Source organism: Mustelus asterias, unplaced genomic scaffold (assembly GCF_964213995.1).
Source record: "Mustelus asterias unplaced genomic scaffold, sMusAst1.hap1.1 HAP1_SCAFFOLD_1532, whole genome shotgun sequence".
NCBI classification, from domain to species: Eukaryota; Metazoa; Chordata; class Chondrichthyes; order Carcharhiniformes; family Triakidae; genus Mustelus; species Mustelus asterias.
Window position 1 is genome coordinate 45757 of NW_027591477.1, and position 12416 is coordinate 58172.

The window sequence follows — 12416 nt, forward strand, 5'->3', positions numbered from 1 at the left end:
AAAAGATATTGACTATCTAGCTGATCTGTGCCCCTCATTATTTTATAGACCTCTATAAGATCACCCCTCAGCCTCCTACGCTCCAGGGGAAAAAAAAGTCCCAGTCTATCCAGCCTCTCCTTATAACTCAAACCATCAAGTCCCGGTAGCATCCTAGTAAATCTTTTCTGCGCTCTTTCTAGTTTAATAATATCCTTTCTATAATAGGGTGGCCGGAACTGTACACAGTATTCTGCACAGTGACCCAAGCCGGGAATCGAACCCAGGTCCCTGGTGCTGTCAGGCAGCAGGAGTTGGGACGTCTTGTTAAAGTTGTACAAGACATTGGTAAGGCCACACTTGGAATACTGTGTGCAGTTCTGGTCACCCTATTATAGAAAGGATATTATTAAACTAGAAAGAGTGCTGAAAAGATTTACTAGGATGCTACTGGGACTTGATGGTTTGAGTTATAAGGAGAGGCTGGATAGACTGGGACTTTTTTCTCTGGAGTGTCGGAGGCTGAGGGGTGATCTTATAGAGGGCTATAAAATAATGAGGGGCATAGACAAGGTAGATAGTCAATATCTTTTCCCAAAGGTAGGGGAGTCGAAAACTGGAGGGCATAGGTTTAAGGTGAGAGGGGAGAGATACAAAAGTGTCCAGAGGGGCAATTTTTTCACACAGAGGGTGGTGAGTGTCTGGAACGAGCTGCCAGAGGTAGTAGTAGAGGCGGGTACAATTTTATCTTTTAAAAAGCATTTAGACAGTTACATGGGTACGATGGGTATAGAGGGATATGGGCCAAATGCGGGCAATTGGGACTGGCTTAGGGGTTTAAAAAAAAAAGGGCGGCATGGACAAGTTGGGCCGAAGGGCCTGTTTCCATGCTGTAAACCTCTATGACTCTATGCCCCCCCATTGTGCCCGGCTAGCTCAGTAGGTAGAGCATGAGACTCTTAATCTCAGGGACGTGGATTCGAGACCCACATTGGGTGTTCCTTTTTATGGATGGCACGGTTGGCACTGCTGCCTCACAGCGCCAGGGACCGGGTTCGATTCCCGGCTTGGGTCATTGTCTGCGCGGAATCTGCACGTTCCCCCCGTGTTTGTGCGGGTTTCCCCCGGGTGCTCCGGTTTCCTCCCACACTCCAAAGATGTGCAGGCTATTTGCCATGGTAAGTTGTCCCTTAGTGTTAGGGGGATTAGCTAGGGTAAATATATGGGTTTACGTGAATAGGGCCTGGGTGGGATGGTGGTTGGTGCTGGCTTGATGGGCTGAATGGCCTCCTTCTGCACTGTAGAATTCTATGATAAAGGGATTAGGGGATTTGAACCCTGGATCTCCTGTTTACCAGACGGACGCTTTAACCAACTAAGCCACAGGACCTGAATATGGTGAGAATAGACAAGAAGGGAGGGAGGAATCGAGGTTCCGATGGCAGATTTCGCTGGGGAAAGAGGTCTGAGTGGAGAATGAAATCCAGTCCAGCCTGGTTGGGCCGAATGGCTTGCTCCTGCGCCGTATATCCGACGTAATCTCTGTTGACGTGTTCCCCGTGTAACCGACCTCTGGACTCTCCTGATAATAAAACTCCAGCATGACTCGAGGCAGAGCAAAGTTACAAAGGTCCGTCTGGAGAGGTTGGGAGCGGGCGACGGAGAGGAAGTCTCAGACAGGGGGAACAACGCCAAGGGAATAGGGATTCAATGAGGGAGAGGTTGTTGGGAAGCCTGGATAAACCTCTTGGCTGCGACACCAAGTTGGGCGCAATGGGCGAACCGGGGGAGATTCTACACCAGAAAGTGGGCCGGAGCGCTTCAGAAAATGACGCCCCTTCCCTCTCAGATTCTGAAGCTACCAATAGCGGCACTGCCCCCCTGATCGGGAAGAGTGACGCCGTTCCGGGGAGCAGACGGAAGAAACCGGCCGGCAGGGCTGACCTGGAGGCAGCCGGAGCGGCAGGAGGCAAGAAAGGGACCGGGGGGAGGAGACGAAGGACGGACAAGACGGAAGGCCTCGACCGGAAAGGGGTCGCCCACTTCGCCGTCCTCACTGAGGACACACGTCTGCTTCTCAGACGACGGGGGAGACGGGGGGAAGGGAACAGAGCGATGAAGAAAAGAAACACGCTGAAGAACTATCAAGAGGTAGGCGATTGTGCCGATTGCATTGTAAGCGGCACGCCGGCCAAGTGGTTAGCACTGCTGCCTCACAGCGCCAGGGACCCGGGTTCGATTCCCGGCTTGGGTCACTGTCTGTGCGGAGTCTGCATGTTCTCCCTGTGTCTGCATGGGTTTCCTCCAGGTGTTCCAGTTTCCTCCCACAGTCTGAAAGATGTGTGGGTTCGGTGGACTGGCCATGCTAAATTGCCCCTTAGTGTCCAAAGACGTGCTGGTTAGGTGGATTGGCCATGCTAAATAGTCCCTTCGTGTCCAAAGATGTGCAGGTTAGGTGGATTGGCCATGCTAAATTGTCCCTTAGTGTCCAAAGACGTGCTGGTTAGGTGGATTGGCCATGCTAAATTGTCCCTTAGTGTCCAAAGGTGTGCGGGTGAGGTGGATTGGCCATGCTAAATTGCCCCTTAGTGTCCAAAGATGTGTAGGTTAGGTTGATAGGCTATGCTAAATTGCGCCTTAATGTCCAAAGATGTGTCGGTTAGGTTGATTGGCCATGTTAAATTGCCCCGTAATGTCCAAAGATGCGTAGGTTAGGTTGATAGGCCATGCAAAAGTGCCCCTTAGTATCCAACGATATGCAGGTTAGATGGATTGGTCATGCTAAATTGTCCCTTAGTGTCCAAAGATGTGCAGGTTAGGTGGATTGGCCATGCTAAATTGTCCCTTAGTGTCCAAAGATGTGCAGGTTAGGTGGATTGGCCATGCTAAATTGCCCCTTAGTGTCCAAAGATGTGCAGGTTAGGCGGATTTGCCATGCTAAAGTGCCCCTTAGTGTCCAAAGATGTGCCGGTTAGGTGGATTGGCATGCTAAATTGTCCCTTAGTGTCCAAAGATGTGTTGGTTAGGTGGATTGGCCATGCTAAATTGCCCCTTAGTGTCCAAAGATGTGTTGGTTAGGTGGATTGGCCATGCTAAATTGTCCCTTAGTGTCCAAAGATGTGTTGGTTAGATGGATTGGCCATGCTAAATTGCCCCTTAGTGTCCAAAGATGTGCAGGTTAGGTGGATTGGCCATGCTAAATTGCTCCTTAGTGTCTAAAGATGTGCAGGTTAGGTGGATTGGCCATGCTAAATTGTCCCTTAGTGTCCAAAGATGTATGTGTTAGATGGATTGGCCATGCTAAGTTGTCCCTTAGTGTCCAAAGGCGTGCAGATTATGTGGATTGGCCATGCTAAATTGTCCCTTTAGTGTCCAAAGATATGCAGGTTAGGCGGATTGGCCATGCTAAATTGTCCTTAGTGTCCAAAGATGTGCAGGTTAGGCAGATTGGCCATGCTAAATTGTCCCTCAGTGTCCAAAGATGTGCAGGTTAGGTGGATTGGCCATGCTAAATTGTCCCTTTAGTGTCCAAAGATATGCAGGTTAGGTGGATTGGCCATGCTAAATTGCTCCTTAGTGTCCAAAGATGAACCAGAAGATTGTGAAACACCACAAACGGCATCGCGATCCAACCATGTGACCGGTCCTTAAAGCAATCACGCAGCCACTTAAATATATAGCACCTCGATGTCGACCTCAGTAACATCACCACAATCCACTATTCCCAGTCCCAGCACTGAGGGTGAGCTGTTGGAGATGCAGTTGCTCCAGATGAGACATGAAGCCAAGGCACGGTGCGGTCGGGAGGGGTCAAAGGTGCTATCGAAATGCAAAATCTTCCTTTTATCCTCGGAGGTGGTGTTTCCTCTTGTGGAACTGAGGCGGGGGGGGGGGGGGGGGGCGCAGTCATTGACAATTAGGGGTCATCCGTTTGTAAGGGACTGAGAAAAATGGGGATTTGTGGGGAAGACATTTACAAGTGTTCTTTGTCCCCTGTGGGTTTCAGTGTCCTGTTTGCTGAACAGGATGCAGTTTGTTGAGTGGTGTGGGCTGGGCCAATCGGATTGCTCAGTGGGCGGGAAGAAAAAGAGGCGGCAGGAAGTGAAGCAGCGGTGGCGTAGGCAGGGAGTGTGCAGAGAGAGAGAGCCATGTTTTGAAGAGGAGCTTTTTCCAGGCAGTGAGAATTGGGTTTGGAATGAGAGGCAGCCAGGCGTTCCCCTGCCTGCTCTTTTCATTACTGCCAAGCAGGACAGCCTTCAGCGCACTGGACCTGCGTTGCTGCACGGATAGCTCGTGGCACCTCTGCCTCCTGCGGCATCATCATCCACACGTGTGTCTCTTCTGGACTGTGTGTGTGTGTGTCGTGAGTAACTGGTGGGGACTATACAATCCAACTGGAACAGTATCTACAAATGTGTTACTGAGGATGAGTTTCCCCATATGTGCACCAACGGATGGGCCCCAACGGTTATAAATCAGAGCTCACTGTTTTATGTCTGTTAATTATATTTGTTATTAAATTTATTTTTGATATTCCGATTACCGTACTGACATTTATGGGTAAACAGGGAATTAGCCAAATCAACATCAACCGCTCGGAATTCGGGATCCTGTTGATTGAATATTTAAATAGTAGCCCCATTTAGTGGTCAGCAGGGGGTTACATTTTTGGAGGCACCGCTGAGATCATTCCTGTTTACCAGACAGGTCAAATTAATTTTTTCTTTCTTCTTTTCGTCAGTCAGTAACAGTTAACCCTGTAATTACAACAGGAAATTTTTACAGTGTTAGTAGCTCATTTAAGACAATGGATTTTTCTCAGGCTGCTGACTGGAGCCGCCAAAAGAATATCAGTCTTTCTCGTGGCATATTACTGAGCAATGTGTCAATAGATACTAGTGAGGAGACCATTGCTAGGGTCTTAAACTTAGCGGAAGTCTTTGGTCGCACCAAGATTTGTGGTCGCTGTGGGGATTCTACTGGCGCACAGTTGTTCATACTAGTGGAGACGAGCATTGATTTAACCCCTGACACTGTACCTCCAGATGTAGGTATTGAAGGAGAAGCTGGGCCATGGGCTGTGCATACGCTAGAAAGCCTTGTCACACAGGATGCTGTTCCTGAAGAGGACGCTTTCCATACAAAGCTGTTGTTACTACAACAGGAAGGCAAGTCGATGGAGGATTTTCAGGCCATAGTATCAGAAAATCAAGCTCCCAAAGTGGATGTGAACATGGATTTAGTGACTGCTATTGGAAAACTGGTGGACAAGTGCAACCAAGTGTCTACCGATGGGCCTAGCTACAGAAAGCTGAGACTGTTTTCAGGACTGAAACCTGTGCCCCCAGGTGAGGAAGAATACGATGTCTGGATGGAGCAGGCTACCCAGATGATCAATGAGTGGCAATGCACTGACGCCGGCAAGAGCCAGCGTATAGTGGAGAGTTTAAAAGGGCCTGCTGCTGACATCGTCCGATTTTTGAAAGTTAGCACTTCCACTGCTACGGCCGCCGATAATTTATCTGGACACAGCTTATGGCACCACAGAGAGTGGAGCCGACATCTTGGCCAAGTTCAGACACACATACCAGGATGAAGGAGAAAAACTCTCTGCTTTTCTGTATCGCCTTGACAAACTTCTCCATCATGCTCTTCTTAAGGGAGGAATTACGGCTGCAGACATGAATCGAGCTCGGGTAGAACAGCTGGTCAAGGGTGCACTCACTCGAGACATGGTTGCTCTGCGTGTAAGGATGAGCCACACCCTGGACAAACCCCCTTCCTTCTTCCAGCTGATGCGGGAGGTAAGAGAGGAAGAAAATTGGATTAGCGCCAGAGACGGGGTGAAAGCCACTGTACCGCAGTCCTCAGTTACGTCTGAGTTGAACAGCCTACAAAATGAGGTAAGGGAACTGACTTGTCAGGTGGCCAGACTGTTGAGCGCCGTTCCAGTTACCCCTACATCTGAAAGTTCGACAGCAAGGACTGGGTCCGTACAGCAAGCGCCAGAAGCTGCTGTTCGGGACGCGTCGCCCCGAGTGAAAAGGTCCAAACCACTGCCGGCAGGAATCTTTTGCTACAAGTGTGGGCAAGATGGGCATACAAGGAGAGAGTGCAAAGAACCCGAGGATCTGAGGAAAGTGAATCAGAAGCTGATCAAAGCAAGCAGACAGCAGGGAAACTTCTCAGGAGCCAGGTGAGGGAACGGTGCTTGGTTCCGTGTGACTTGCAGATAGTGAGGAGCATTGTCAGAAGCTACAGAAGGATATAGATAGGCTGGAAATTTGGGCAAAGAAATGGCAGATGGAGTTCAATCCTGATAAATGCGAAGTGATGCATTTTGGTAGAAATAATGTAGGGAGGAGCTATATGATAAATGGCAGAACCATAAAGGGTGTCGATACGCAGAGGGACCTGGGTTTGCAAGTCCACAGATCCTTGAAAGTGACGTCACAGGTGGAGAAGGTGGTGAAGAAGGCATATGGCATGCTTGCCTTTATAGGACGGGGCATAGAGTATAAAAGTTGGGGTCTGATGTTGCAGATGTATAGAACGTTGGTTCGGCCGCATCTGGAATACTGCGTCCAGTTCTGGTCGCCACACTACCAGAAGGATGTGGAGGCTTTGGAGAGAGTACAGAGGAGGTTTACCAGGATGTTACCTGGTATGGAAGGGCTTAGTTATGAGGAGAGATTGGATAAACTGGGGTTGTTCTCCCTGGAAAGACGAAGGATGAGGGGAGACTTAATAGAGGTGTATAAAATTATGAAAGGCATAGATAGGGTGAACGGTGGGAAGCTTTTCCCCAGGTCGGTGGTGATGTTCACGAGGGGTCATAGGTTCAAGGTGAAGTGGGGGAGGTATAACACAGATATCAGAAGGACATATTTTACACAGAGGGTGGTGGGGGCCTGGAATGCGCTGCCGGGCCAGGTGGTGGAGGCGGACACACTGGGAACGTTTAAGACTTATCTAGACAGCCATATGAACGGAGTGGGAATGGAGGGATACAAAAGAATGGCCTAGTTTGGACCAGGGAGCGGCGCGGGCTTGGAGGGCCGAAGGGCCTGTTCCTGTGCTGTATTGTTCTTTGTTCTTTGTTAAATACGTTCCACCCACTGTCCACCCCCAGCAAAGCAAGGCTCAAAACAGTTACCTGCAGGATTAGTGGGGCCCATCTCTGGTGTACCTGTGCAAATAGAAAGAGTTTATGCAAGAGGTTTGCTTGACAGTGGCTCCCAAGTCACCATTTTGTATCGCAACTTCTATGACACCTACCTGAAACACTTACCTCTCCAGCCACTTGAAGACCTGGAAATATGGGGTTTAAGCTCTCACCAATACCCATATGATGGCTACCTGTCCATACAACTCGAGTTCACTGCCAGTGTAATCGGAGTGCCGCAGACAGTTGACACTTTGGCCTTAGTATGTCCTAATCCTGTGAAAGATGACAACATTGCCGTGCTGGTGGGGGCAAATACCCGGCTGTTGAGAAAAAGTGTGAGCACTGAGGTTGACCCAAAGCCTACTCCCTCTCCAAGAGCCCTGAGGCGCAGGAAAGCAACAGAAAGGAATCGAACTCCTGAGGTTCTCAAAGATGACTCCGCAGCTGATGTGCCCCTGGGAGATCAAAACTCTTCAGGCTCAGAGTCAGAGTATGGACATTGCCCAGAGGACTTGATCATTGGCAATCCTGAGGACATCTGCGAACAACCGGAACAGGATGTCATGCCCACAGAGTCCAATCCCCCCACAAATGCTACAGAAGTGACAGAAGTCGCAGCCAGCTCAGAATCTTCAGAAGGGCTACCTGTTGTGATAGAAGAGGTAGTAACTGAGCAAAGGGAAGTAGAATCAGAAAGTTCTGTTGAGGGCACTTACAATACAGACACATCTAACATAGCCAATCCAGAACCAGAGATAAGGAGATCACAGAGAGAGAGAAAGCCAGCAGACCGTTAAATTATACAAAGCTGGGAGAGCCATGTGCAAAGTCTTTAGTAGTCGGACCAGATACCAGAGATGAGGGGTGTTGATTATGAGGAGAGACTGAGCAGATTGGGTTTGAACTCGTTGGAATTTAGAAGGCTGAGGGGGGATCTTATAGAGACTTATAAGATAATGAAGGGGCTGGATAGGGTAGAGGTGGAGAGATTCTTTCCACTTAGAAAGGAAGCTAGAACTAGAGGGCACAGCCTCAAAATCATAGAAATCATAGAAACCCTACAGTACAGAAAGAGGCCATTCAGCCCATCGAGTCTGCACCGACCACAAATCCCACCCAGGCCCTACCCCCACATCCCTACATATTTATCCACTAATCCCTCTAACCTACACATCTCAGGACACTAAGGGTAATTTTAGCATGGCCAATCAACCTGACCCGCACATCTTTGGACTGTGGGAGGAAACCGGAGCACCCGGAGGAAACCCACGCAGACACGAGGAGAATGTGCAAACTCCACACAGACAGTGACCCGAGCCGGGAATCGAACCCAGGTCCCTGGAGCTGTGAAGCAGCAGTGCTAACCACTGTGCTACCGTGCCGGGTCAGGGGGGTCAGTTTAGAACAGAGTTGAGGAGGAACTTCTTCCCTCAGAGGGTGGTGAATCTCTGGAATTCTCTGCCCACTGAAGTGGTGGAGGCTACCTCGTTGAATATGTTTAAATCACGGAGAGATGGATTCCTGATCGCTAAGTGTATTAGGGGTTATGGGGATCAGGCGGGTAAGTGGAACCGATCCACTTCAGATCAGCCATGATCTTATTGAATGGCGGGGCAAGCTCGAGGGGCTAGATGGCCTACTCCTGCTCCTATTTCTTATGTTCTTAGGACATACAAGTGTTCACTCAGCTACGCCACCCACTATGCATTTCCCTGAACACTGCAATAGTTGTCATGCATGGTGGTGTAACTCCTTTGCTCAGTGCTCGTCATGTATGAATGAGGTACCACTCTTTTCACCCACCATTATATCAGTCATCACACTGAGGGCCAGTTTAAGGTACATGGTGTAACTGGTTAACTGGGTCCTATGTCATGTAGCTCAGCATGGGGGCATGCTGTATTTTTGGTGGGGGGAGAATGTAAGGGACTGAGGAAAATGGGGATTTGTGGGGAAGACATTTACAAGTGTTCTTTGTCCCCTGTGGGTTTCAGTGTCCTGTTTGCTGAACAGGATGCTGTTTATTGAGTGGTGTGGGCTGGGCCAATCGGATTGCTCTGGGGGCGGGAAGAAAAAGAGGCGGCAGGAAGTGAAGCAGCGGTGGCGTAGGCAGGGAGTGTGCAGAGAGAGAGAGCCATGTTTTGAAGAGGAGCTTTTCCCAGGCAGTGAGAATTGGGTTTGGAGTGAGAGGCAGCCAGGCGTTCCCCTGCCTGTTCTTTTCATTACTGCCGAGGAGGACAGCCTTCAGCGCACTGGAGCTGTGTTGCTGCACGGATCGCTCGAGGCACCTCTGCCTCCTGCGGCATCATCTTCCACACGTGTGTCTCTCCTGGACTGTGTGTGTGTGTCGTGAGTAACTGGTGGGGACTATACAATCCAACTGGAACAGTATCTACAAGTGTGTTACTGAGGACGAGTTTCCCCATGTGTGCACCAACGGATGGGCCCCAACGGGTTATAGATCAGAGCTCACTGTTTTATGCCTGTTAATTATATTTGTTATTAAATTTATTTTTGATATTTCGATTACAGTCCTGACATTTGTGGGTAAACAGGGAATTAGCCAAATCAACATCAACCGCTAGGAATTCGGGATCATGTTGATTGAATATTTAAATAGTAGCCCCATGTAGTGGTCAGCAGGGGGTTACACGATTATGACGGGGATGACCCCTTCTTCTCTCAGAGGGTAGTGAGTCTCTGAAACTCTCTTCCCCAACAGGCAGTAGAAGGAGGGTGAATATTTTTAAGCAAGATAGCTTCTTGATGAAGCCAGAGGAGATTTGTAAGATACTAAACAGTTGGTGAGGCCACACCTGGAGTATTGTGAGCAGTTTTGGTCTCCTTATCTGAGGAAGGATGTCCTTGCTATAGAGAGAGTACAGCGAAGGTTTACCAGGCTGATTCCTGGGATGGCACGTCTGTCGTATACACTGGAGTTTAGTTTAAGTTTATTTATTAGTGTCACAAGTAGGCTTACATTAACACTGCAATGAAGTTACTGTGAAAATTCCCCAGTCGCCACACTCCGTTCGGGTTACACTGAGGGAGAATTTAGTACCGAACCATCACGTCTTTCAGACTGTGGGAGGAAACAGGAGCACCCAAAGGAAACCCACACAGACACGGGGAGAACGTGCAGACTCCATACAGACAGTGACCCGAGGCCGGGAATCGAACCTGGGTCCCTGGCGCTGTGAGGCAGCAGTGCTAACCCACTGTGCCACCGTGTCGCCCATAGAAGAGTGAAAGCGGATCTCATCGAAACTTATAAAATTCTAACAGGGTTAGACAGGGGTAGATTCAGAAAGAATGTTCCCGATGGTGGGGGGAGTCCAGAACTAGGGGGGTCATAGTTTGAGGATAAGGGGTGAACCTTTTAGGACTGAGGTGAGGAGAAATTTCTTCACCCAGAGAGCGGGGGAATTCACTCCCACAGAAAGTAGCTGGGGCCAAAACGTTGTGTGATTTCAAGAAGAAATTAGAATTCGCTCTTGGGGCTAAAGGGATCGAGGGGATATGGGGGGGGGGGGGGAAGGGGGGGGGGGAGATCAGGATATTGAATTTGATGATCAGCCATGATCAAAATGAATGGTGGAGCAGGCTCGAAGGGTCAAATGGTCTACTCCTGCTCCTATTTTCTATCTAAATGTTTTAATGCCTATCCTTGCTTTGATTCTTTGCAGGATATCGATAGAGTCTTTCGAAGAGGATGGCAACTGTTTCTCAAGAACCTTTCCCGTCTCAAACTCTGAGAAATCAAAGCTTGCTACCGACGGCCATTGGAGATCACCGATTGGGATGACCCTGACAGAAACTGTTCGCACCCTGGCTGGTTTTTCTTAACCCCCTACCCCGGCCTCCATGTACCGAGATGGCTACTTCTCTGTGGGTCACGGGACGAGGGAGGCCATTCGACCCATTGTCTCGTTTCCCAGCTCTGTGGAAAAGCTATCCAGTGATTCACACTCTCTCCCTTCCTCTGTGTTGCGAAGTAGAGAAAATGTAGATTGGGAAGATAGAATTTGATGTTTGTAAGAATGGTAAAATTGTACAATGCTGGGGGAGGAAGCATTGTGTGGTCCCTTTCAAAAGTGGTGCTTTTTCTGTGCTTCGAGAGTTAAACAAAATGCAAGTACACAGAGAAACCAAACTGAAACATTAGTTTCGAAAGACCAAGGGGCAGTGTTACCAAGGCAACAGGCTTTTGAATTTAGCCAAACAATTTGGATCAGGCACTTAGATACCAAGAACCTATTAAATTTAAATCTGATGGTTTTTGACAACAAATCCGATTGTGGGAAATATTGATAAGTCATCACAGGTGTAAAAGAAGGGGACAGTGGGACAAAAAGAGAGAGCAACTGCCACCTGCCAAAGGTATCAGCCCAACTCCCTCTCTGAGAGAGAAAGAGAATCCTGGCTCTCATAGCTTCATCTACATCTTAGAGAAAGCACCACGTCGATAGCAAAAGTACCAAAGAAGAAATAAGTTCCAGACAGAAAAATCAACAGGGAAGGCCCAGAATATTCCAGAAGACAGAAAACCTGGTCATAATTTAGAGAGTGACTAAATTCTATTTTTGTTAATGACTGGGAATTGTATTTATCTGTCCATTAGAATCTTGTTTCATGCGGGGATAGTTAGAAAGGATTTATTTGGTTTGTTAATAGTTTAGTTAATTTGCGCACTGCTAGTTAGGTAAATAAATTGTTCTGTGTTTTTTTTATTTCAAAAATATACTTTATTCTCTGAAATAAGCCACTGCAGAAACAACATTTCCAATAATTACAAACAATGCAAAAAAAAAAGTCATATTTACAATACTTTACGGTGCTCCGTTCCAAGATATTACATTGATTACAGTTCAGTTCTTCAACAAACTATATACATTCGTCACATTTCACTGTTTTTACAGAGTTGTACACAGTTCCACAGTCCGAGGGTTTTTTACAGTTACCGGGCCCTCGGTCTGCCTCGGTTGAAAGGCTTTAAACGGTGGCCTTTCCCCCATTGTGCCTTTGCTGCCCCAAGCTTGAGTGCATCCCTCAGCATGTAGTCCTGGACCTTGGGATGTGCCAGTCTGCAGCACTCGGTTGAGGACAGATCTTTCAACTGGAAGATCAGCAAGTTTTGGGCGGACCAAAGTGCGTCCTTCACCGAGTTGATGACCCTCCAGCAGCAGTTGATATTTGTCTCGGTGTGCGTCCCGGGAAACGGCCCGTAGAGCGCAGAGTCCTGCGTCACAGAGCTGCTCGGGATGAACCT

General features: G+C 48.5%; 1 protein-coding gene and 1 non-coding gene across 2 annotated transcripts; both read left to right on the forward strand.

Moving 5' to 3' along the window:
* Positions 1-904: 904 nt before the first annotated feature.
* On the forward strand, positions 905-977 carry trnak-cuu (transfer RNA lysine (anticodon CUU)). Its single transcript has one exon. It is a non-coding gene; the product is annotated as a tRNA-Lys (tRNA).
* A 619-nt stretch (positions 978-1596) lies between these two features.
* On the forward strand, positions 1597-11881 carry LOC144488404 (uncharacterized). The gene is made up of 2 exons (XM_078206478.1): positions 1597-2130; positions 10834-11881. Exons 1-2 carry the CDS (start codon positions 1690-1692, stop codon positions 10900-10902), a joined length of 510 nt encoding a protein of 169 aa, XP_078062604.1. The 5' UTR covers positions 1597-1689; the 3' UTR covers positions 10903-11881.
* Positions 11882-12416: the final 535 nt, after the last annotated feature.

Coding starts and splice junctions, on each gene's coding strand:
- LOC144488404 (XM_078206478.1), top strand. CDS start 1,690: ATGAGGGAGAGGTTGTTGGGAAGCCTGGATAAACCTCTTGGCTGCGAC. Junction 2,131..10,833: donor CGCTGAAGAACTATCAAGAG/GTAGGCGATTGT, acceptor GATTCTTTGCAG/GATATCGATAGAGTCTTTCG.